This window comes from Nomascus leucogenys, chromosome 22a (assembly GCF_006542625.1).
Source record: "Nomascus leucogenys isolate Asia chromosome 22a, Asia_NLE_v1, whole genome shotgun sequence".
Taxonomy (NCBI): Eukaryota; Metazoa; Chordata; class Mammalia; order Primates; family Hylobatidae; genus Nomascus; species Nomascus leucogenys.
Genome location: NC_044402.1, coordinates 103,439,741 through 103,466,063, shown reverse-complemented (window position 1 = coordinate 103,466,063; position 26,323 = coordinate 103,439,741). Strand labels below are relative to the sequence as shown.

Here is a 26,323-nt window from a genome sequence, read left to right as displayed (position 1 = left end):
CAGACTAAAGTAGGTGTCCACAATTAAAACAACAAAACTATGCATTACACTGCTACATAATAAAGATTTTGACTTTCGTTTGTCTGTGGTTCCTGATAGTGAATCTTGGAATTTCCCAAGTACTAGGAGTATATTTGTTATTCATGAGTGCCTTGAATCACACCTGAGTATATGCAATGAGATGACACATGGTGGGCCCCTAGATAGCTTCAGGATGGGAACTGGTCATGCTATAAAGACCAAACATCTAATTAGAGGGTTGGGTTGGGGCTTTGAGCCAATGATATCAACTCAGCCTCCTGTCCTCCAGGAAAGACAGGAGGACTGAAGAATGAGTCCAATCATGGGCCAGTGATTGAACCAATCATGCCTATGTAATAAACCCCCCTGAAAACTCTGGACATGAAACTCAGTAGGTCTTCCTGGTTGGTGAATACATTGATATGAAAAGTGAATAACACGTCCTGATTCTACAAGAGGGCACAGAGGTTCTGCATTCAGGACCCTCACAGACCTCATCTTACATATCTGTTCATTTGGTCATTTCTGGTTTGTATCCTTTCTAATAAAACTGTGGTTGTAAGTATAGTACTTTCCTGAGTTCTGTGAGTTGTTCTAGCAAATTATCAAACCTAAAAGGGGATGTGAGAACCTCTCAGATTTGTAGTAGTTGAAAGTGCAGGTGGAGCTGGGAGTGGTGGCTCATGCCTGTAATCCCAGCACCAGCACTTTGGGAGGCGGGCAGATTACCTGAGATCAGGAGTTCAGAGACCAGCCTGGCCAACATGGTGAAACCCCATCTCTACTAAAAAATACAAAAATTAGCTGGGTGTGGTGGCACATGCCTGTAATCCCAGCACTTTGGGTGGCCAAGATGAGTGGATCACCTGAGATCAGGAGTTCGAGAGCCGCCTGCCAACATGGTGAAACCTCGTCTCTACTAATAATACAAAAATTAGCCAGGTGTGGTGGTGGGCACCTTTAATCCCAGCTACTCGGGAGGCTGAGGCAGGAGAATTGTTTGAACCTGGGAGGTGGAGGCTGCAGTGAGCCAAGATCATGCCATTGCACACTAGCCTGGGCGACAAGAGCGAAACTGCATCTCAAAAAAAAAAAAAAAAAGAAAACAATTTAAAAGTGGGTGAGCTATGATGCTGGCTGCAGTTAAAAAAAAAAAGAATAAAAAACAAATAAGAAAACAAAAATAAAAGTGGGCGAGGCTGGGCATGATGGCTCATGCCTGTAATCCCAGCACCGTGGGAGGCCAAGGTGGGTGGATTGCTTGAGCCCAGGAGTTTGAGACTAGCCTGGGTAACATGGTGAAACCCCATCTCTACAAAAAATTAGCCAGGCATGGTGCATGTGACTGTAATCCTATCTACTATGGAGGCTGAGGTGGGAGAATTGCTTGAGCCTGGGAGGCAGAGGTTGCAGTGACCTGAGATCACACCACTGCACTCCAGCCTGGGTGACAGAGCAAGACCTGGTCTTAAAAAAAAAAAAGTGGGCAAAAGATTCAGACACATCAATAAAGAAGATACAGAGATAGAGATGGCAAGTACAACATGAAAAGATGCTCAATAGTGGTTATTAGAGAAATGGAAATTAAAACCACAGTAAGATACTACTACCCACCTATTAAAATCTCTAAAACCTAAAAACTGTTCATAACAAGTGTTGGCTAGGATATAGAGAACCTGGAACTTTCATACACTGTTGGTGGGAATATAAATTGTTACAACTACTTTGGAAAATCATTTGGCAGTTTGTTAAAAAGTTAAATATATACCTAACATATGACCCAGGAATTCTACTCCTAGATATTTACCCAAGAGAAATGAAAGCATAAGTCTGTACAAAGACTTGTACACAGATGTTCATGGGAACTTTATTCACAATAGCCTAGAACTATTAATGTCCATCATCAAAAGAATAAACAAATTATGATATATTCATAAAATGCCCTTCTACTCAGCAGCAAATAAATGATTTATTCATAAATGCTACAATATAGACAAATCAAAAAATTACTATGCTGAGTGACAAAAGCCAGACCAAAAAAGGTTCATACTGTATGATTTCATTTGTAGCAAATTGATCTTAAAGAAAGCAGATCAGTGGTCTGGTGATGGTGGGGTGGCAAGGAGGATTAAATAAGAATGGATCACAAAGAAGTACTATGAAACTTTGAGAGTGATGAATATGTTCATTACCTTGCTTATGGTGATTTTATGGCTGTATACATATGACAAAACTTATCAGATTGGGTACTTTAAATATGTACAGTTTATTGTATTTCAATTATACCTCAATAAAGATATTTAAAAATAAAATCCCTCCTGGTACATGATTCACATCCTGTACTCTGGTTTTAGTATTCTTATACCCAAATCACATCACCAAAGATTTTCCATATTAACCATACAAATTATTTATTTTTCTCAGGAATCACTTTAGCATCCATTAATAAATGAGTTTTTTCTATTCCCAAAGTTTTAAGAATTCAGTCAGCAAGGAATACTTGTATTATTCAACAGTAAACTTTATAGATAACATGTATGTGGCAAAAGTATACTAAGGCTTTGTCCTTATGACTAAGTTAATTAAGTAGAATGACAGATTTTTAGATATTATTTAAGATGTTTGATGTCTAAGCCAGCTGATGGAGAAGAACCAATGCAGTATCCCTTCTTGAGAGATTAAGATTTCCAAGGTCCTCAAAAATAGGTACAGAGTGGAATAAAGTTTAAAAAAGAGCAAAGAGGGAAAAAATTAATAATCTCTTCTCTTTTGATCACATACTTTGTCATTACTCCTAAAATATAAAGCTGTACTTGAAAATGTCATGGTGCCAAAATGTCGGGGGCGGGGGGGAGAATTACTTATTATACACATTGTTTTAAAATGTTGATGCTTGGCTGAGTTGCAGGGTATTAAATGCATATATATCTCCCCAAAATGTAATGCCAACAGGAGTTACTTGTAGTTATGCTTAAAACTTTCAGGTTCCAAATTGGACATAAATCTCTGGCCAAAATTCTCAGGTATTCAAGTGTTTATTCAGCATCTTCAAGATGAACAAAATTGCCACTATCTCTAAGAAAAACATAAAAAGAAAACTAACAAGTATAAGAAAAAAAAACAGGATTTTTAATGAAAAAAATACATAACAAGGACACTATACATCAAGTTGCTATATATATATACATATATATATATATGCACACACATTTTTTAAACCTCTTTTTTTAAACCTGGTACAAGTTAAACAACATCTTTCTCATACCCACATGATTAAGTATGTATTCTGACAGGATATAAAGAAGATGAAACACAAGCTGGTGGGTCTCAGAATTAGAAACTCTGATGCAGGACCAGATCCCAAAAGCTATGTTTTCTATCACTTTTGTGACGTTTAGGAAACATTTACCTTGCATAAGATATAAAAGCTTTTCCTTTTAAGTATACTAACTGTTTGTACAGAAAATCGCTATTGAGGGAAAGGTCCACCATGGCTGTATTTATCTATAATTCACTGTAGTATATATAAAGTTCACTTGGAAGTTGGGAATGTGAAAACTATAATGAATAAACAAGCTGAGCTGTAATTGTGAATTTCTTACTGCTAATTTAGAATGTCCAACTCACTCCTACAGATATTACAACTTACAATACATGACACACAAAAAAAAATGTCAAACTTTGCTGTAGAGCTGTTAGAGAAAGCCAATATAGATACTGAAGATTTTAGGAGCTTGTATTTAATACCCTATACATTTCAGAATAATTAAACATTTTAAATATGTAAACATAGTTTTCAAACAGTGATGCTGAGCACCTTTAAACACAATACTGATACATTGTGACTAAACATGCATTTAGATGACAGTGAATTTTTAAAATCTAATTTAGAAACCATTTTTAAAGAGCTACTCATTGAAATACTTACATGAAAATACTGATAGCTCCAGTTTCTACCTAAAAACCAAAAGAGTACATAATTAGGGATTTAAGCTTTTCTTCATGCTCTTGGTTTTTGTGGGGTTTTGTTTTTTTGGTTTGTTTGTGGGAAAGTTGCTCTGTAACTTTCTGATTAAAAACCAGTATCAGAAGAGACATTCACACAGAATCAAGTGAGAAAAATATTATTTTTTTATATACCAAAGTCTGAGTCCTCTGACACGTCTCATCCTCACAGGTAACTGACTAGAGTTTGTATATTAACAAGCATTTCTCCTTAGCAACTCAACATCAAAAAAGAAAGGAATGTCTCCAAAAGAATGTAGTTCAGTTGGTGAAATAGCTAATAATAAACCATTACCACTATTACCACTATTGAGAGGTAAAGATTTATTATTTAGAATCTTGAAAGAAAAGGATTCCATAAAAACTAGAAATAACAAATGAAAAGAATATTACCTACAGTGAAACACTAAACTATAAATTAATTTGGACTTATTCCTTTTATGTACACACAGATTAAGAGAAATCTGGATTTGAGGTAATTAAGAGCTGTGTTTAACTTAGTGTAACATAATCAAATTTGGCAACCTGCCTGTATAAAATGCCAACATCAAATATTTTCAATTCATAGGAAAAAGTAATTTTTATTAAAAATCATACATATAACTAAATATTAGCTTTGCATTAAAAAGGGTATAAATAATAAACTTTATATTAAATAAAATATAAATCTAAAGAGTAAGGAATATTAGAATTCCACCTACCTCTACTATAACAGTACTTTATATTTAGATACATGTCATGTACCTGAAACAAAGTCAATTAAGAATGGGAGGCTGGACTTAGAAAAGCCAAAAGTGACTCATATTCATGTAAAGTATTAAGGTTAAATTTGATATTATATTGTGAATGTTTTGAATATTAAACATTGATATCCATTTAAAATCTTTATTTTTAAAATATAAAATATACCCACAAATGGTCTCTGGAGAAACAAAAGCCTTTAGGTTAATTTCCTGACAATTATAGTTGATATTTCTAGTTTACCAATCTTTTTTTTTTTTTTGAGATGGAGTTTTTCTCTTGTCACCCAGGCTGGAGTGCAATGGCGCAATCTCGGCTCATTGCAACCTCCGCCTCCGGTGTTCAAGCGATTCTCCTGCCTTAGCCTCCCAAGTAGCTGGGATTACAGGTGCCCACCACCACACCCAGCTAATTTTTGTATTTTTAGTTCTAGAAACTGGGTTTCACCGTGTTGGCCAGGCTGGTCTCGAACTCCTGACCTCAGGTTATCCACCCACCTCGGCCTCCCAAAGTGTTGTGATTACAGGCGTGAGCCACCATGTCCAGCCTAGTACCAATCTTTAGACAACAGATGCTTAGAATGAATATACTGCTTAGTACTTACTTGGTATTTGAAGTTAATATACTTACTTAACAAAAAAAATCCCAGATCAGATGTTTTAAAGTTTTAAATATAAACTAAATTTTAAACTATAAATACTTACCTTAAAATACTAGAAATCCTAATATCATCAATTCAGTAAGAGCTCTGGCATAGAAAAATGTAACTACAAATCAAATTATCTTTTAACCAGCTCTGGATCTTCATTACAAAATAAGGGGGAAAAAAATCCTCTGCTGTCATCAAAAAGTTTCCCAAATTATCTGTAAACACCAAGGAATTCTATTATTCTTTTTCAATTCTCTCAATTTCTACATATTTCTGCCTATAGTGTTTTACTTCTAATATAGCACAAATTCATGCTACATATGTTGACTTCTGTTGCTTATCTGATTAATTCAAGTAAAAATTCTCAGTACTTACCAAGACACTTTAAATTTCTATTAGATAACCATTAGTATACTATTGGTTTGTAGTTAAAAGTACAAAAATTAGAAGGGAAGAGGCTAAAATGCAACTGCACAGTTTCCACAGATGTAGCTGCTGGACTTTGTGTTATGATGTAAAATCTAATACTTCATCTTTCTTAATGAGATAGATTATAAACATTTTCTTACCTGTCTGGCAATTAAAAATTTCTTCACAACTTTAAAGAGAGAACAAGTTCTTTCAGAACTTAAAAAAAATTCATGATATACATACACACATACAAACATACATTCACACAATGTTTTTGTTGCTGTTGTTCTTTTCTGTTTTGTAATAAACAAAATTGAATATTTCCAAGGATAAGTTAACTATTTGTGTTCAGACTATATTACTGTGGATAAATTCAAAACAACTTTTGAAATACTGGCCTTATTAGATAATCAAAGAGCATAAAAATTATACAAAATAAGAAGAGTAAAACATCTCTTAAGGAAGGTAAAAATATGGAACTGGCAACAAATATATCAGTTTTAAATAAAAGCTTCTCATCAAACTGGTCTTCATTCCAATTATCTCAATGCCATGCTTTGACTATATTCACCTTCTTTTCTAAGACATCAGAAGTCACCAGAGTTGTAAGTTCTGAAAAGCTTCAATAATTTATGTAGCAGATAATTTCTTATAGTCCACAATTTTTTTTGCTTCCATAGACAATGCTGGTTCTTTGGGCTCTTGCTTAACTTGGCTCACAGAAATGGTACTTTCTGGATTTTCTTCAACTTTAAAAACAAACAGAAAAATCCTAAAAGTTAATATATTTCATGACACCGGAAGAGAGGGGAAAAATATTTTATATTCTAAAAATAATTTCTGTGAAAACTTTTGTTCTTCAAAGCAAACTGCAAATCTTTTCCCACAAAAGTGCCCAATCCAGAACAATTTGTGTGCAAAGAAGTAACAGAGAAAGTAGGAGTTAACAGGGTTTACTTCTACGTTGACAGAGATTAGTAATAAAGTGAAGGTAACAAGGTCTTGGGCTAAATCTAAATGCCCAAAGTCTTACTAGTTCCCTTTCAACTCAACATTTATTTTGTAATTCCAAATCTTCCAGGAGTTTGAGACCAGCCTGGGCAACATAGCCCCCGTCTTTAAAAAAAAAAAAAAAAAAAAATTAAAGAATTTGCCCAGTATGGTGGCGTGTGCCTGTGGTCCCAGCTACTTGGGAAGCTGAGGTGGGAAGATCGCTTGAACCAAAGAGGTCAAGGCTGCAGTGACCTGTGACTGCATCACTGCACTCCAGCCTGGGTGACACAATGAGACTCTGTCTCAAAACAACAAAAAACCAAAAATGAAAATCTTCCTTTTAACCTTTATATATGCCTACTTCATTTCATTTTTCTTTGTGTATGTGTGCATACATCAATTCTTCCATAATAACCTTTGCATGAAAATATTTTTCCTTGTTTAATTTTTTCCTATTTTTTCATGTACTCTAAAATGACCTTCCTGATTTCACATTACCACAGATTTTCCATGGAAAACAGGTAATTAGGGAATAAGTAATTTCCATGGTACTAAATAATTAGAAATAAGAAGAAGAAAATTTAAGGTTAAAAGTTCTGAAACCCAGGCTAATGAAATCTCCTTCTCTCTCATAATTTTGCTTCATTTATATAATATCATAGACCCACTGGGTAGAAATAATAGTTTTATCTATAGTATAATATAGTGATAATAATCCACAAAGGTTACAACAATAACATCATAAATTGATTTCAACTTACTAAGAGCTGAGTGGTTGTCTATAATCTGTATTGGAATAGTCTGCACATCTCCCAACAGAATCCGATGAACAGTTCCTTCCAGATTCCCTGTATCCTCAACATCTCCAACTTCTACCAGCTCGTCCATTGCAACTAGATTTTGATCTGGTTCTGGAAGGTTACCCATGGTGGAGGCAGTACTATTGTTTTGGGTTAAGCATGTATCTCTTTGAAGGCTATGACTTTGACCAAGCAGTAGAGAATTATTATTCATTACAGCACTTCCTATTGTATCCAGAAGTCCTGAAGGACTAGAGGACGGCTGGTTATTTACTGATATCACAGCTGGTGATTCATCAGGAGAGGTGAACCTTGGTTGTAACTGCAAACCCTTTTAAACCAAAAAGAGTACATCAAAATGTTTGAATTTCCTATGTATGATATTCTCATAGGATACACTATTCTTTTGACAAAAAATCCGAACAAATAAAAAGAGTATGTTTAAAAATAATTATTAAATGAAGAAAGAAACAATAATCAAGGGAAAAGTAGTACAACTAAATTTATTGCATTCATAGTCAACCTTAAACTTTTAAAAAACATACTGTTTGAATTATCTCAAATCAAGAAACAAAAAGATCAGGAAATTAACAATGAAAACATATTTGATCATTATTATAATTCTGTAACAATTCTCTAAAATCCCTAGGAGAAGAAGAGGTAAATGGAGGAATAAAGAAAAGGGCCTCAAATTTGGATATTTTACTGGATACCTACCTGTAGTTGTGTAAATATTTTGGGCTGAAATGAGGAGAGTGAGGAGAGCAAGTGGGTTGGCTCAGGAGACAAAGAACCCCCAGTCTGATTTGTTTCCACTTTGGTGGTAATTGATTCTCTTGGTGAATTTCCTAAATTATATTAAAGAAACTATTAAAACAAAATAATTTTTATGGCTTCTATGAAGTCATAAAAATACTTTATTACAACCCTTTCTAGCAGAACTAAAATAGGAAATAATTTCAAAGTTTTGCAAAGGACTTCAATAAGTCATCTAGTCCAAGGGTCCCTGACCCTACCGGTCTGTGCCTTGTTAGGAACTGGGCTGCACAGCAGGAGGTGAGCATGAGGCAAGCAAGCCTTACTGCATGAGCAAGCCTTACTGCGTGAGCTCTACCTCGTGTTAGATCAGCAGAAGCATTAGATTCTTGGATCTAAGTTGCATGTTGCTTATGAGAATCTAATGCCTGATGATCTGAGGTGGAACAGTTTAATCCCAAAACCATCCCCCCAACTCTCCACCTTGGGTTTGTGGAAAAATTGTGTTCCACAAAACCGGTCCTTGATGCCAAAAAGGCTGAGGACTGCTGATGTAGCCCACTATTTGCAGAACGTGGCAGATAATGAGAATCTCTAAGGGATGTTTAAGAAAATATAGATTCCTAGGTTTAACCTCCATTAATTTTAATTTGGTAGATCTAGAATGGGATTGTCCCTCCATATCCATGGAAGACTGGTTCCAGAACCTCCATCAGAAATAAAAATCTGCAGATGCTCAGTTCCTGATATAAAATGGCACAGTATTTGCATATAATCTAAGCATATCCTCCCACAAACTTTAAATCCTCTCTGGATTACCTATAATACACAATACAATGTAGAAGTCTTCCAATATACTTTAAATCATCTCTAGATTATAATAGGGAAAAAAATATATGTACATGTTTGGTATACATCCAATTAAAAATATATGTTTGGTCAGCGGTTTGTTGAAGCCATGGATACAGAACTCATAGATACAGAGGCACAACTATATATATATGTATTTTTTACCTTGAAAGATGCTATATCTGTAACTCGAATCTAGTGTGTTCTCCGTACTATAATGCTGGACTATACTAAACTTCTCTGGAAGTGTGAAATCTAAGGAGCTTCTCAATTAACATCAAACTTAATTCACCTTTTGTAGCCCTAGTAACTAGGACAATACCTGGAAAAATTGGTCTTTAATGATAACAGCATTAAATTTATTTCAATAACTCATTTTGGTATAAATGAATAAAAATAAAAACTGTTTTCTTAGTATCTCAAATTTAAACTAATTGTAGGGAATTTGAATCATTCTCATGTAATTCTTATATGTTAACCCAAATATATTCATCTCTTTAAGTCAGTGAAGAACTAATTATCGGCCAGGCGAAGTGGCTCACGCTGGTAATCTCAGCACTTCGGGAGGCCGGGGCAGATGGATAACTTGAGACCAGGAGTTTGAGACCAGCCTGGGTGAAATCTTGCCTCTAGTAAAAATACACAAATTAGCCGGGCGTGGTGGCATGTGCCTGTAGTCCCAGCTACTTGGTGGGCTAAGGTGGGAGGGTCACTGGAGCCCGGGAGGCAGAGGGTACAATGAGCCAAGATCGTCCCACTGCACTCAACCATGGGTGACAGAGTGAAACCCTGTCTCAAAACAGAAAGAGAAAACCTAATTATCAATGAATATTTATTGCTTCCATAATACAACTGACTAATTTTAAAATGGCCATAGTATCAGAGAAGAATGGATTTAAGCAATAGGCTTTCTGTGTGAACTTCAATATGCTATATAACTCAGTTTCTTTTTATTTTTTATTTTTTTTGAGACAGTCTCACTCTGTTGCCCAGGCTGGAGTGCAGTGACGCAATCTCGGCTCATTGCAACCTCTGCTTCCTGGGTTCAAGCGATTCTCCTGCCTCAGCCTCCTGAGTAGCTGGGACTATAGGCGTGTGACACCATGCCCAGCTAATTTTTGTATTTTTAGTAGAGACAGGGTTTCACCATGTTGACCAGGCTAGTCTCGAACTTCTGACTTCAGGTGATCCAACTGCCTTGGCCTCCCAAAGTGCTGGGATTACAGGCGTGAGTCACTGCACCCATCCTATAACTTAGTTTCTAAACTTCAGCTTCCTCATCTGTAAAATCAGCACAAGAGTCCTTTCTCAATGGACCACTGAGAGGACTAAACAGCACTCACGCATTTCTTGGCTTCTTCATTATTAATGTCCTTTTACTTCACTACTGTAGTCACTCACCACTATCATCATACTCTGGATGATCCTACCTCTAAAATCTCAAGTTTAAACATCTCATTCTCTGATCACAACCTCTTATTCTTATTTTTAGATTTTTATTCTTTTTTTGAGATGGAGTCTTGCTCTGTCATCCAGGCTGGAGTACAGTGGCATGATCTCAGCTCACTGCAACCTCTGCCTCCCAGTTTCAAGCGATTCTCCTGCCTCAGCCTCCTGAGTAGCTGGGATTACAGGCATGTGCCACCATGCCCAGCTAGTTTTTGTATTTTTAGCAGAGATGAGGTTTCACCATGTTGGCCAGGCTGGTCTCAAACTCCTGACCTCAAATGATCCGCCTACCTTGGCCTCCCAAAGTGCTGGGATTACAGGTGTGGGCCACCGTGTCCAGCTACAACCTCTTATTATTCCAGAGATTTTGCTCAGGTACTTCACTACAATTGTTCTTCAACCTCATGTGAACCTCCAGTCAATTAATCCCTCAGTTTTCTTCAGATCCATCAACCTCTTTCTTAATAAAATTCTTTCCCCATCCAGCTTACAGTCCTAGGTCTATAATTTCAGTCACCCTTTTACAAGTACCTAAACTCTCTTGCCTCTCTGTCCTTTGGTCATATCCCTCCAGTAAAACCCTAACTCTGCATAAAAATGGCTTTCCTGCACCAATACATGGGAAGCCGAGTGCCACTGAAAAAGAAACTCACTAATTCTACTACTACCAATTCACTATTAACCTTGATTGGACCTTCACCTGTATCTGGCAATGTTTCACTCTCTATCCAGGATAATTTCTAATTTGCATTTCCCTCAAATCCATGCCACCCTTCTTGAAATCTTTCCTTATCCTTAGCACTCTTACAGAGAAAAGGAAAGCCAACAGAAGTTTCCTCAACTTCCCATCACCATCTTCATCTATCTTTTCAGTTCTCTACTCTTAAAATACCTTCCCTCAACCCCATTTGCCATTGCAAAATTCCTGAAAAAGTGGTACACTTTTTAAGGAGTCCCTACTCCTTCCTCATCTCCCATTCACCCTTCAATCACCCCAACATGGCTTCCTCCCAATCCACTCCATTGAAATGGCTCAGATACTCAACTTTACAAATCTAGTAAGTCCTTTATTCTCTCTCCTGTCCTACCAATGCTCTATTCTTTTGCCAGTGTTGCTGAGCTCAGTAAATGCTATCAGTCAGTTGCTCATTATAGAAATTCAGAGGTTTGGCCGGGTGCAGTGGCTCACGCCTGTAATCCCAGCACTTTGGGAGGCCAAGGTGGGTGGATCACCTGAGGTCAGGAGTTTGAGATCAGATTGGCCAGCATGCCAAAACCCTGTCTCTACTAAAAATACAAAAATTAGCCAGGTATGGTGGCGTGCGCCTGTGATCCCAGCTACTCGGGAGGCTGAGGCTGGAGAACCACTTGAACCCGGGAGGCGGAGGTTTCAGTGAGCCGAGAACGCACCACTGCACTCCAGCCTGGGTGACAGAGTGAGACTGTCTCAAAAACAAAAAAAGAAATTCAGAGGTTTAACTTTATATAGGGGGTGAAGTTATGAATGTACTTAAAACAAAAGAGATTACAATTTGAGTACTAAGAGGAGTTTGCCATGCATAAGAAAAAAGACATTTCCAGAAGAGAGAAGAAATGCAAAAGGGTGGAAATAAGTTTGAACTATTGAAAGGGCACAGCAGTAAGAACACATGAGAAAAAGCAACCATAAAAAATGGACCATAGTTCCCAGATCAGGGCATCTTAGGGTTATTACTACTGGAATTAGCCAGACTTATAGTGAATTAGCTACAGTTAACTGTGCTAGTTATCAGCTTCAAAATGTCAGTCATAAAAAAGCATTAAAAACAAAATATAAGAGGAAATTAAAATAGCAGGAAGTATGTTGATAAACCATAACATAGCTGCTCCTACATCTTTGGATCCTGGTTTCCTTATCCATAAAATTTGATTAGATGAGATAATATCTTCAGTTCCTTCCAGTTAAACACCATTTGAATTTATATCTTAAAGGTATTCAAGAAAACCTACCTTCTGCAAATGTAACTGTCACGGTCTCTTTGAGAATATTCCCACTGTCTGTAGTCCATTGAAGCTGAAATGGGAACATTTATTTCAGTAAAAATAAAGCTCTTATATTGAAAAATATCTTAAGACGTCATTACAACTGTCATATTTTATTCACAGTATGTGATTTATTCTGCAACTACTCTCTTCACTTGTTCACATTCTTCAAGCACAAGTATACTTTACTATACAAATACATTAAATTCCTGAGTTCAGATAGCAAGGATTTAGACAAGTGTAGATGACAAGGACTACTTCTAACAATTAAGAGTTATTGGGCTGGGTACAGTGGGTCACGCCCATAAGGCTTGGGAAGCCAAGGCTGGAGAGGTGCTTGAGGCCAGGAGTTTGAGACCAGCCTAGGCAACAAAGTGAGACTCAGTCTCTACAAAAACTTAAAAAATTAGCTGAGTGTAATGGCTGGTGCCTGTAGTCCCAGCTGCCAGGAGGCTAAGGAGGGAAGACTGCTTGAGTCTTGGAGGTCGTGGCTGCAGTGAGCCGTGATTGTGCAAATGCACTCTGGCTGGGTGACAGTGAAACTCTATCTCAAAAAAAAAAAAGAAAAAAGACAAAGAGTTATGGATTGTAAGAAATAGTTTTGGCTTTTAAAATATCCATATTTTTTCAGATACTGCATTTGGATAACAAGTTAGGAAAGCAAAAGATACTGCATCTCAGATTTTAATGGCATAATCACTAGCTGTATTGTAATTAGTTGTTTCTGGGTAATTAATCTCTTCAGACTAGGCAAAATTTTCACAGAAATGACTAATATTCAGGGAGAAACTACCATATCAAACTATGAGTTAAGGTCAGGCGTGGTGGCTCACACCTGTAATCCCAACACTCTGGAAGTCCGAGGAGGGCAGATCACGTAAGGTCAGGAGTTTGAGACCAGCCTGGTCAACATGGTGAAACCCGTCTCTAATAAAAACAAAAAAATTAGCTGGGTATGGTGGCTGAAACCTGTAATCCCAGCTACTTGGCAGGCTGAGGCAGGAGAATCGCTTGAACCTGGGAGATGGAGGTTGCACTGAGCCAGGATCATGCCATGGCAATCCAGCCTGAGCAAGAGAGAGAGAGATTGTCTCAAAAAAAAAAAAAAAAAAGTATGAGTTAAACTGATATCCATAGATGGCATATGGAACCAACATTATCACTTTGGGCAATCAGGTATGAAGAACTGTATGTATGTATGTATGGATGGATGGATGGATTGATAGATGGATATATATTTATTTATTGAGATGGAGTTTTGCTGTTGTCACCCAGGCTGGAGTGCAACGGCATGATCTTGGCTCACTGCAACCTCTGCCTCCCGGATTCAAGTGATTCTCCTGCCTCAGCCTGGCAAGCAGCTGGGACTATAGGCACCTGCCACCACGCCCGGCTAATTTTTGTATTTTTGGTAGAAATGGGGTTTCACTGTGTTGGCCAGGCTGGTCTCGAACTCCTGATCTCAGGTGATCCACCTGCCTCAGCCTCCTAAAGTGCTAGGATTATAGGCACAAGCCAACACGCCTGGCCCAAACAACTGTATTTAAATTTGCCCATTTATTAAAAAAAGGGAGGGGAAATATATACAATAGTACTCAATAAATGTCTGTTAAATGAGTAAGAATAATTTTTACAGAGAAAATACATGTTGATTTTAAAATAAAGATTAGTGGTTTTTTGTTATTGTTTTTCAGATGAAGTCTCACTCAGTCTCCCAGGCTGGAGTGCAGTGGCGCTATCTCAGCTCACTGCAACCTCCGCCTCCCAGGTTCAAGCGATTCCTACCTCAACCTCCCGAGTAGCTGGGATTACAGGCGCACGCCACCACACCCAGCTAATTTTTTTTTCTTTTTTTAGACGGAGTCTCGCTCTGTTGCCCAGGCTGGAGTGCAGCAGTGCAATCTCGGCTCACTGCAAGCTCCGCCTCCCGGGTTCAAGCCATTCTCCTGCCTCAGCCTCCCGAGTAGCTGGGACTACAGGCGCCTGCCACCATGCCTGGCTAATTTTTTGTATTTTTAGTAGAGATGTGTTAGCCAGGATGGTCTTGATCTTCTGACTTTGTGATCTGCCCACCTCGGCCTCCTAAAGTGCTGGGATTACAGGCGTGAGCCACTGAGCCTGGCCACACACAGCTATTTTTTGTATTTTTAGTAGAGATGGGGTTTTGCCATGTTTGTCAGGTGGTCTTGAACTCATGACCTCAGGTGATCTGCCCGCCTTGGCCTCCCACAGTGCTGGGATTACAGGCACGAGCCACTGTGCCTGGCCAGTGTTTTTATTGTAGAGTTGGGAATTCACTGATTTTTCTTCTTGTGAAAGTAATAAAAAACTTTTAGTCATTTTCTAAACATTCAGAGTATTTACATTTTAAGAAAAAGATGCTATATATATATTTTTTTGAGACGGAGTCTCACTGAGTCTCCCAGGCTGGAGTACAGTGGTGCAGTCCCAGCTCACTGCAAGCTCCGCCTCCTGAGTTCAAGTGATTCTCCTGCCTCAGACTCCCAAGTAGCTGGGATTACAGGCGCCCACCACCATGCCCAGCTAATCTTTGTATTTTTAGTAGAGATGGGGTTTCACAGTGTTGGCCAGGCTGATCTCAAACTCCTGACCACAGGTGATCCACCCGTCTCGGCCTCCCAAAGTGTTGGGATTACAGGCATGAGCCACCATGCCCGGCCTATTGTATTTTCTTATATTGCAGTTATTCAGATGGCCTAACACTAGCCATTCTTAATAAACTAAACATTAATAGAAGCTGAGAAAGATTCTGTAATAAGGAATTATGGTTGTAATCATACCGTTGCCGGAATAATCTCTGAGTTATATACCGTATCTCCATTTCTCAAGGATTTCTGTACCTCATGGATGTGATTTTTTATATCATTTACAGTTGGAAAAAAAGATAAATTATGTCTTTCAGGTACCTCATCAGGTTTGAACAGTTCCCTTTCCACAAATTTTCTGTAAAGAATACAAAATGGAATAAAGACATAAACCATTTAGCAATATGCCTTTAGATCAAAAGACAGAAAGGTTCTCTTTTGGTATAAACTTCTATAAAGTATGGTTTGTAGCTCTGTAAGTAATTTATATTTTCCTATTTAAACTTTTTCCATACAACATAGAATTATTGCAGACTATAGAAATATAATATTTTCATTGGTAAAACATCTAAATATATTAGAATGAGTTTTGTTATTATTATTTTTTTTTGAAATGGAGTCTCACTCTGTCACCCAGGCTGGAGTGCAGTGGCGTGATCTCAGCTCACTGCAACCTCTGCCTCCTGGGTTCAAGTGATTCTCCTGCCTCAGCCTCCTGAGTAGCTGGGACTACAGGAGTGTGCCACCAGGCCCGGCTAATTTTTTGTATTTTTAGTAGAGACAGGGTTTCACTATGTTGGCCAGGCTGGTCTCCATCTCCTGACCTTGAGATCCGCCCGCCTCAGCCTCCCAAAGTGCTGGGATTACAGGCATGAGCCACCACGCCCGGCTGAGCTTTGATATTTTTATGAATTTAAAGAAATCATTATTTTCAGTTTAAGTATAATAATGTTTTTAATGCTTACTATGTCAGGCACTGTATGGAACACTTCACATCAAATATCTCCTTTAACCCTTAATGATCAATGACATAGGTACAATTATCATTTTCACTTTACAGATGATAGAACTAAGGATTGTAGAAGTGAAATAATTTGCCCAAAATCATACACCTACCTAGTAAATAAGAGAGCCTGGGCCTATACCCAGGTTATGTGCGTAAACATCATGTTACATTGCTTCCAAAAGTATCAATTAATATTATATGAAATATGATGGGCTTGAATTTTACACAGAGACAAAAGAAGATAGAAATAGAAAGCAGCACTGTTATTTAATTGTATAAAAAATCAATACATAAAAGAAATGATAAAATTTAACATATATATGCTTATTACATTTGGTGGACCAAATCGCAGAACTGTATCATACTTCCCTTCTTAAGATTCAGGTTTAGTAAATAGTGAATGGCTTTACCAAATTTTTGCCTTATGCTAATGATGCCCCAGTGGGAATAAATATAAAATGTCTAAGAAAACTGCTAAATAGAAAAGTCATGTATTAATTAGGAAATAATTCTAGGAATTACAGTAAGCTCTCAGTTAACATCATTGTTAGGTTCCTGGAAACTGAGACCTTAAGTGAAAGGACATATAACAAAACCAAATTATTTTCTCCAATGCTATAAGAAAACAACACTGAACCAGGTGCGGTGGCTTGCTTCTGCAATCCCATCTTCTTGAGTGGATCACTTGAGGCCAGGACTTCAAGACCAGCCTGGGCAACATAGCAAGACCCCTGTCTCTTTTACAAAGAAAGTTAAAAAAACAACAAAAGAAAAGACATTGAAAAGAATGATATAACTCAAGGACCTGCTGTATTTCCTTTCGCTTAAAGTAGCAGTTTTCAAGAACCTATTGATGACTTTAAGAGGGGGATTACTATATTTTGTTATTCAGATCAGATTACACAATAATCAGTAAGAGCAAGGCTAAGTATCATAAATCATGGTAATGGGCACAGGCTATAGAGTTAGGCCTAAATTTCAGTTCTGCCACTGCCTTTTTTTTTTAGACGGAGTCTCGCTCTGTAGCCAGGGTAGAGTGCAGTGGCGCGATCTCGGCTCACTACAACCTCTGCCTCTCGGGTTCAAGCAATTCTCCGGCCTCAGCCTCCCGAGAAGCTGGAACTACAGGTGCATGCCACCACGCCCAGCTAACTTTTGTATTTTTAGTAGAGACGGGGTTTCACCATGTTGGCCAGGATGGTCTCGATCTCCTGACCTCATGATCTGCCCTCCTCGGACTCCCAAAGTGCTGGGATTAGAGGCATGAGCCACTGTGCCTGACTCTGCCACTGCCTCTTAAGGCAATTATTTAACCACTCTGAGACTCCAGTTTCTCATGTGTAGAATTGGGATAAATATACCAACTTTATAGTGCTGTTGTAAAACTAAATGAGATCATACATGTAAAAAAGCCTAGCACAGTACCTGGCACACACAAATTAAGTAATTATATAATTACTTATATAATTATTATTATTTCCTGAGGATCAAAAAACTTAGACCAGAGTACTACAAATACAATTTCATTAGACAAAGAATTATCCAAATTATTGTGTTGTAATAAAATTTAACTGCATTTCAAATAGTCTGAAATAGTATCTTGGCCTAGGTTTTAAAATCTTTGGTTCTACAAAGGTTTTTTTCTCTAAAAGTATTAACTAATTCATTTTATACATCATTTAGAAATAGTCCAATTTGCCAAATCCAAATATAGAATGTCTCAAATGAGTAATCAGAATTATAATAAACCATATTACACCATTGCTTGCCAAGCATTTGTTAGAAAATGATCAGTTTATAAATAAGATTATTTTAATAAATTAATAAACTATATTCCTTATCTACCCTGATAGCATATATTTTGGAAAATATCTCCAATGTTCACTGTATTAATTAAAGCAACAAACAAAACTGAAAAATATAAAAGAACAATGCTCTTCTATTGTACCTTAGCTGTTTCCTTACTGCATACACTTGTTCTATTCCCTGTGATACTAATTCTTGAATCTTATGTGCTACTTGAGGATGTAAACGTGAGGGTAATGCACAATTCTCATCTCTAACTGCAGTTTCCTCTTCTTCAAGAGAAGACACAGGAAAAGGAGAAGGTGACAAAGTGAGGCAGGGAGTCTCTAATTCATGATACTGATGAGCTTGCTGTGTAGGTAACTGTACATACCACCTGGTAAGAGAAAATATTTAAAATTACTAAAATTTAAACATTAAAATTATTTAATATTATTAGACCAAAGTAGGAATCATAGTTACTTAGGTTAATACTCATAAAGGATTAATCCTTCAAGAAAAAATTATATATGGTTATTTCATATCAAATAAAATTTAAAATGATCTCTTAACTCTTCTAAGATCTGCTTTATAGCCAATTAAATTAAAATAGTTGTAAATATTTATAGACTTTCACTGTGGTCCTACAGTTGAGGGAGACACAGGGATTTTAAGTATATATGAAAATGGCATTTTAAATTTCATATTAATTGTATTATTTTGGGTTCACGAGAAAATTCATATTAAGTACATTTTACCTCAAAATAAAGAGAAGACATTGTAAATCATCATCTTTTGAACTGTGTATTTTCCCTTCATCAAACATTTGTCCCAAATTACACTTCTCTGTTACACCTACCATCCTTCCAACCAAAGATAGAACCTGTCAAGATTGAACTTTATGGTTGATTCTTCCCTCACAGGAGCTCAACATACTGCCTCTACAGCACTCCCAGCTCCTGCTGGCCAAGTGAGCAAGAGAATTAACTAAAGGTGAATGCAGATCTCTTGGAGAGCCATGCCAAAAAAAAAAAAAAAAAAAGAAAAGAAAAGTAGATGGTAGGAATATGAACTAATCTGGTAGGATACTGCCTTAATTGATATTTCTGTATAAAATTCTTACAATGACTGATAATGCCTACTTAAAAATTATATGCAATGCTCTTCAAACTGCAGGATCTAATTTTTTTAGTGATATTTTTGACTTTCATTGAAGGATCTAATTATTGACTCAATTTATTTTTCACATACCTAAAAGTTTTTTTTAAAGATCACACAAAAACGATATTCCATACACTTAAATCCATTATACAATAACAAATTATTCACCCAGACTGACACATAAAGGAAAGTAAAAAAGAATGCTAATATTTCTCATTTAAAACCTAAAGCATAAAAGGTGTGAAATGGAATTTTATTTACGGCTTAGAATTCATTTCTGGCTGCCATTAAGTAATCAAAGATTAGTTTTAAAAAAATGACAGGCAGCTGAAGTTTCTGCTCATAGTAAGTATCTAAAACAAAGTACTAAATATATAATAAAGTGTATTAAGTATGTCTTTGTCATTTTGAGAAAAAGCTCTTACATGGTATATGGTATACAGAGTATATGCTATACAGTATGGAATAATTCTTTGGTCTGAATTATCTACAACTTGGGGCTGAGAAACTCAATGGCTTACACAGTGGCAAATCAATTTAATACCTAGGGAACTATTGATATCTCTACCTTATAAAACCATTACTAAATGAAATAATTGGAAAACTATAATTTCCCTTACAAAATAACTCTTGGAAATTGAGCTAATTAATTTCTAAAATAAAAGAACTATAAAAATGTCATACCTAAGAACACCACCAGCATCTACCAAGTTCTTCTTTAGCATGTTAAAAGCTTTCTCCTGCTCCATTCTGATAATTTTCTTGTCAATTTTGGGGTCTGTAGGAACTCTATATTCAGGAAACTTCTGTACCTTTTTAATGTAAATCCTTTACACAAGATAAAGAAGAATTTGTTTCATTATATTATAATCTCAAGATAATCTATCTTATCAACCAGAAGTCTACTTTAAGCATTTAAGCTTAGAGAAAATTCAATTTATCTGTAAAGTATTCAGAGGCTTATATAAAATATATGCCATATTCTCAGTTGTATTAATATCAGCAAATTAAAAGTAAACATTATTTGAGTAAAAATATCTAAGTACTTACAGATTTTACCATTTTTTTCCCCTAGATTTGCCTTCTCTTCATTCTCCTGGAACGCATAATCACCTCATGCCTGGATTACTTACTTACTTACTTACTTAATTAATTAATTTATTTATCTATTTTTTGAGATGGAGTTTTACTCTTGTTGCCCAGGCTGGAGTGCAATGGCATGATCTCAGCTCACCACAACCTCCACCTCCCGGATTCCAGCGATTCTCCTGCCTCAGCCTCCCGAGTAGCTGGGATTACAGGCGTGTGCCACCACTCCCGGCTAATTTTGTATTTTTAGGGGAGACAGGGTTTTTCCATGTTGGTCAGGCTGATCTGGAACTCCCGACCTCAGGTGATCCGCCCACCTCCGCCTCCTTGAAGTGCTGGGATTACAGGTGTGAGCTGCCATGCCTGGCCCTGGATTACTTTAATAGCCTCCTTCCAGGCCTGTGCCTCCAATCTTTCATTACTCAAATCTACTTGATAATTCAATGTCACATGCGATTCTGCCTCAGCCTCCCCAGTAGCTGGGATTACAGGCATGTGTCACTATGCCTGGCTAATTGTTTTTGTATTTTTAGTAGAGACGGGGTTTCACCATGTTGGTCAGGCTGGTCTCAAACTCCTCACCTCAAGTGATCCGCCCACCTCAGCCTCCCAAAGTGCTGGGATTATAGGCGTCAGCCACCGCACCCAGCCTCTATAGCTTTATTTATATGGTTCTCCTAACCTACAATATCATCCCTCTAACTCTCTACCCACCCAAATTCAATTTAAACTTCAACATCCAGTTTAAATTGTACTTTCTTTCCTGCCATGAATTTGTATGGATATATTCCTTCTTTAAATACCTAAATAGGTAGTTAAATCATATATTTCACACTATATTCTATACTATCATGTTGTCTACTAGTTTTTGTTTCCTGATCCGTTCCCTGGGATTAAGTAAAATTTTATTCCTCTTTTGGTTCCCTCCTTCCTATGGCACCCAGTGTAGTTTCTGGGCACAGAGTAGATAGTCAAAAAGTACTTGTAGAATGATAGAAAATAAAATTATTTCTTCACATGTAGAGGTTTTCTCCCAAGTTATACCTAAAGTTTTTATATTGCTTATATTTAAGAAGCAGTTGATAAGTTTCAAGTCAAGGCTAAATGGAAAAAAGAAAAGCAACTGAAAGTTTGTTTCACAGTCAGGTTTAAATATTACCTAAAGTTAATATTATAGGATTAAATATGAAAAGCCTTGTAAATAGGCTTTAAAAATTTCTTGAGAATGCTGAGGTATTTAATTTATTTTATTTTATTTTTTTGAGACGGAGTCTTGCTCTGTTGCCCAGGCTGGAGTGCAGTGGCACAGTCTCGGCTCACTGCAACCTCCGTTTCCTGGATTCAAGCGATTCTCCTGCCTCAGCCTCCCGAGTAGCTGGGATTACAGGGGCCCGCCACCACAGCTGGCTAATTTTTTGTATTTTTAGTAGAGACGAGGTTTTACCAGTTGGCCAGGCTTGTCTCGAACTCCTAACCTCATGATCCACCCACCTCGGCCTCCCAAAGTGCTGGGATTACAGGCGTGAGCCACCATGCTCGGCCAAGAATGCTAAGGTATTTATAATATGAGATGTGATGCTAAAAGTGTTTCACAGATCAACTAAGTCCAACCACTACACATTATCTTTTAAATTTTTTATCTAACTTAATAGTTTAAAACACTTTCAATACATTTTAAGTCTTAAAATACTTTCAATGTCTAAAAAATTTACATTCATAAAGGACATTGTAAAATCTTTCATTGGTTCACATTTTTCATTCTTACCCAGAGCAGTGACTACTCTGTAGTCCTAATCGATCTAAAACTTACTATGTTGGTCTCATAATTTGCTGGTAAATTGATAAAATCGCTCTAAAAAGCAACTTTGCAATATTTGTCAACATTTTTAAAAGATACAGCCTTTGCCCTAGCAATTTCATTTCTAGGAATTTTTCCTACTGAAACACTTGTAGGAGTGCACAAATATGTACAATGTTAATAACTGCACCTTTGTATAATACTAATAAGGAATACCTTTCACAGCTTACATGAATTAAATAATTCATCCATAAATGGAATATTATATGGCTATTAAAAAATAGTAATTTTATGTACATATATGGAGTCAGCTTTGAGATACACTGAGAATGAAAAAAAGGAAAGTATGTCATACATTCACACTAGTATGTAGCATATCTGTGCAGTAGATAACCACAATAGGCATTCAGATTGAGAATAAATCTATGTGAATTCATATCAAGAAAAAAGGTACACTACTATGCAAGTTTAAGGAAAGAAAATATTAGTGAGCTTTACTGAGATTTTCAACAACATTTATAGGGGTTAAGAAGGAGATCTCTGTCTCTCTGCCTTTATATGCATCCATATACACAGAATATCTTTGGAAGATGACTCAAAAAACGAGTAAGAGTTGTTGCTTTAAAGACAGAACAAACGTGGGTAAGAGAAAATTTAGAATTCACTGTATACTTTTTGTTACTGTATAAACCTAATAAAAATATGTGTATTAGCTATTCAAAAATAAGTTCTTAACAAAAAACAAATAAAAGAAAATAAAGCTTACCGAGCTGGACAAGTGGCTTTGTAGAGCTGACAAGACCTGCTTTCCTGCTCACTGACTTTTTTTAACTGGAAACCTTTTCTTCTTGGCCCATACTGACACTCCATTACCACAGCTCTACTCCCTGTGGGCCAAAACCAACTATTGATATTAATTCAAGTGTCCATCTATTCTAGACACTAGATTAAAAGTAACTTGGTGGTGGCAATGTCAAAATCTGTCAAGTATACAGCTTTAAGGAAAGAAAACATTAGTAAGTCTTACTTAAATATACAAACATATAAATTTTAAAGTTTATTTAAAAATTTACCAAAGGTACCATAATTATGGTAAGAAAATTAGTGAATATCACATTTACTGAATGTCTACCGGCATATAATTTTTTTTTTTTGAGACAGAGTCTCACTCCATCACCCAGGCTGGAGCGCAGTGGTGCAATCTTGGCTCACTGCAACCTCCACCTCCTGGGTTCAAGCAATTCTCCTGCCTCAGCCTCCTGAGTAGCTGGGACTATAGGTGTGTGCCACCATGCCAGGCTAATTTTTGTATTTTTAGTAGAGACAGAGTTTTGCCATGTTGTCCAGGCTGGTTTTGAACTCCTAAACTCAAGTGATCCGCCTGCCTTGGCCTCCCAAAGGCTGCGATTTAGAGGCATGAGCCACTGCGTCCCACCTGACATATGGTTTTTATACCATTTTATAAATAGTGAGCAAATGTTACATTTGGTTAATAAATATTGGTATCATTTAAATTTTTATTTCCTTTTATAATTATTTTCTTATTTTTATTTGGGCTGTTAATACAGCAGCCAGCCCTAAGATGGCCCCCAGTAATCCATGCCTTCTAGTATTCATGTCCTTGAGTAATCCCCTCCCCTTGAATATGGGCTAGACTTACTAACTTACGTTTAATAAATATGGCCAAAGTGGTAGGAAGTTATTTTTGATACTAGGTTATAAAAAGACTGTAACTTCCATTTGGGTACTCTCTCTTACTCTTGCTTGAATTGCTCTCTCTGGATGTAATCAGCTGCCATGTGGTAAGGGAGCTCTGTGGAAAGGCCCATGTGGCAAGGAATAAGGCCTGCTGACAGCCACAAGAGTGAATCTGAAAGTAGACCCTGTGTCCGTCAAGTCATGAGATGACTGCAGCAGAACCACTTTGCTGAGTCACTCTTGGATTCCTGACTCACAGAAACTGTGAGATAATTAACGTTTGTTGTTTTCAGCCACTACGTATGGGATAATTTGTTACACAGCAATAGATAATACAAATAAGTAGATGTGAAAATTATATAACTTAAGATTTTAAGTTGAGTATCTTACACTACTGTAGGACACAACAAACTTTTAAAATATAAAATAAAAACACCAATTACTAATACAAATGTTGATAAAGCTGACATTAAAATATAAAAACTTCTGTTTAAAAGACAACATAAGTAAATATAAAAGTAATAGTGTGAGAAATAGCATTTTATAACATATATAACATAGTAATTCCCCATGTAGAATTACTATGTAGACTACAAACAATCATAAATAATTAATAAACAACCACTCAGAAAAATGGGCAAAGGCTATGAATAGCCAAGTCAGAAAGAAAAAAAAGGTAGTAAATGAACAAAGAAAAAGATGTTCAACTTTACTAGTAAACAGGGAAATGCAAATTAAAACAATAGTAAAATATTATCTCATACTCCTTGGAATGGCAAAAATAAAAACATTCGACAATACTCTAAAACAACTGAATCCACTGATCACTCTGAACACCACAAACAGAGAGACACACACAGATGGCAATAAGTACACAGCACACTGAGGAGGTATTCTTGCAAATATCAAATCTGCATTTAATCAAGGCTCTAGACCTGTTTACAGAAAATACAAAAGATAAAGAACAAAAACTGTATCATACAGATGGAATAAGCAAAACCCAGAATATGGCAAATATTACAGAACAAACTACCTAGAAGAGGAGAGAAATCTTCAAATGAAAAGAAGTTTAAGAGATTTATTAACTAAATGCAGTCTGTGGACCCTGTTTGGATTTGAATTTCAACAACCTTTGAGGGGAGGAAAAAAACCTGTGAGATAAGTGGGAAAATGTAAACACTCAACATTTTATAACATTAAAAAGTTACTGTTAATTTTCTTATTAAGTGTGATAATGGGATTGTCATATATGTATGTTTGTATAGATATATACACATATGTAAGGAGTCCTTGTCTTTTAGAGATATATACTTTAGTATACACCATATACTTTAGTAATTACAGATGGAATGATATATCTGAAATGTGCTGTAAAACCATCTAGGGAATGAGGAAGTGTAAGGGGTATGAGACAAGATTGACCGTACACTGATGGTTGTTGAAGCTGGAAGATAGATACCTAGAGTCATGGGGTTTCTTATATTATTATCTCTACTTTGATTCACATGTAAAAATTTCCATAATGTAAAGGTTTTTTAAGGCTGGGCACAGTGGCTCACGCCTGTAATACCAGTACTTTGGGAGGCTGAGGTGGGCAGATTGCTAGAGTTTAGGAGTTTGAGACCACCCGAGGCAACATGGCAAAACCTCATCTCTCCAAAAAAATACAAAAATTAGCTGAGCATGGTGGCATATGCCTACAGTCCCAGCTACTCAGGAGGCTGAGGCAGGAGGATCTCTTGAGCCAAGGAGATTGAGATTGCAGTGAGCTGAGATCACACCACTGTACTCCAGCCTGGGTGACACAGTGAGACTCCGTCTCAAAAAAACAAAACAAAACAAAACAAAACAAAAAAAAGATTTTTAAACATCTGGCAATGCTAAGTTATGAAGTAAAAGTGGGGAAATGAAATTTTCACACACTGCTGACAGGAGTGAAAATTGGTACAAGTTGTCAAACCCTTATGTACAAATCTGAAATCCAAAAAGCTCAGAAAACAGTTTTTTCAGGACTCACTTGGCTGCAAAACCAGGCCTGAGCTGTGTGAGGTTATTTATAGTCTTTATTTGTTTCTCTTGGTGTGACTATCTATCTAATAAAGAATTGGTGTTTGATTATGTGATATTGGCTATAACAGGGGTGTCTAACCTCCGGATTGCACCACTACCAGTCTGTAGCTTGTTAGGAACCAGGCCGCATAGCAAGAGGTGAGCAGTGGGCAAGCCAGCAAAGCTTCATCTGTATTTACAGCCACTCCCTATCACTTGCATTACCTCCTGAGCCCTGCCTCCTGTCAGATCAGTGGCAGCATTAGATTCTCATAGAAACACGAACCCTATTATGAACTGCACATGCAAGGGATCTAGGTTGCCGGCTCCCTATCAGAATCTAATGCCTGATGATCTCTCACTGTCTCCAGTCACCTCCAGCTCAGACCTGCTAGTTGCAGGAAAACAAGCTCAGGGTTCCCACTGACTCTACAT

The 26,323-nt window shown here is 36.9% G+C and overlaps 1 protein-coding gene across 15 annotated transcripts in view; it reads right to left on the bottom strand.

The window, feature by feature from the left end:
- Positions 1-1,880: 1,880 nt before the first annotated feature.
- CARF (calcium responsive transcription factor) overlaps positions 1,881-26,323 on the bottom strand; it is a 79,819-nt gene continuing 55,376 nt past the window's right edge. For 9 of the 15 annotated variants that reach the window (XR_004027795.1, XR_004027806.1, XR_004027801.1 and 6 more), the window contains 9 exons: positions 22,908-23,028; positions 19,939-20,082; positions 18,257-18,490; positions 15,498-15,660; positions 12,664-12,727; positions 8,338-8,468; positions 7,582-7,951; positions 5,472-6,576; positions 3,044-3,978 (listed from right to left, as the gene is read on the bottom strand). Coding sequence is in view for 3 of the 15 variants with exons in the window: in XM_030802739.1 (XP_030658599.1) it covers positions 6,458-6,576; positions 7,582-7,951; positions 8,338-8,468; positions 12,664-12,727; positions 15,498-15,660; positions 18,257-18,490; positions 19,939-20,082; positions 22,908-23,028 (1,346 nt within the window). In the remaining 12 variants the exon portion in view is untranslated. Of the gene's footprint in view, positions 3,979-5,397; positions 6,577-7,581; positions 7,952-8,337; positions 8,469-12,663; positions 12,728-15,497; positions 15,661-18,256; positions 18,491-19,938; positions 20,083-22,907; positions 23,029-26,323 lie in introns of those variants that run through there. The other 6 variants (XR_004027798.1, XR_004027797.1, XR_004027796.1 and 3 more) reach the window with 6 other exon arrangements.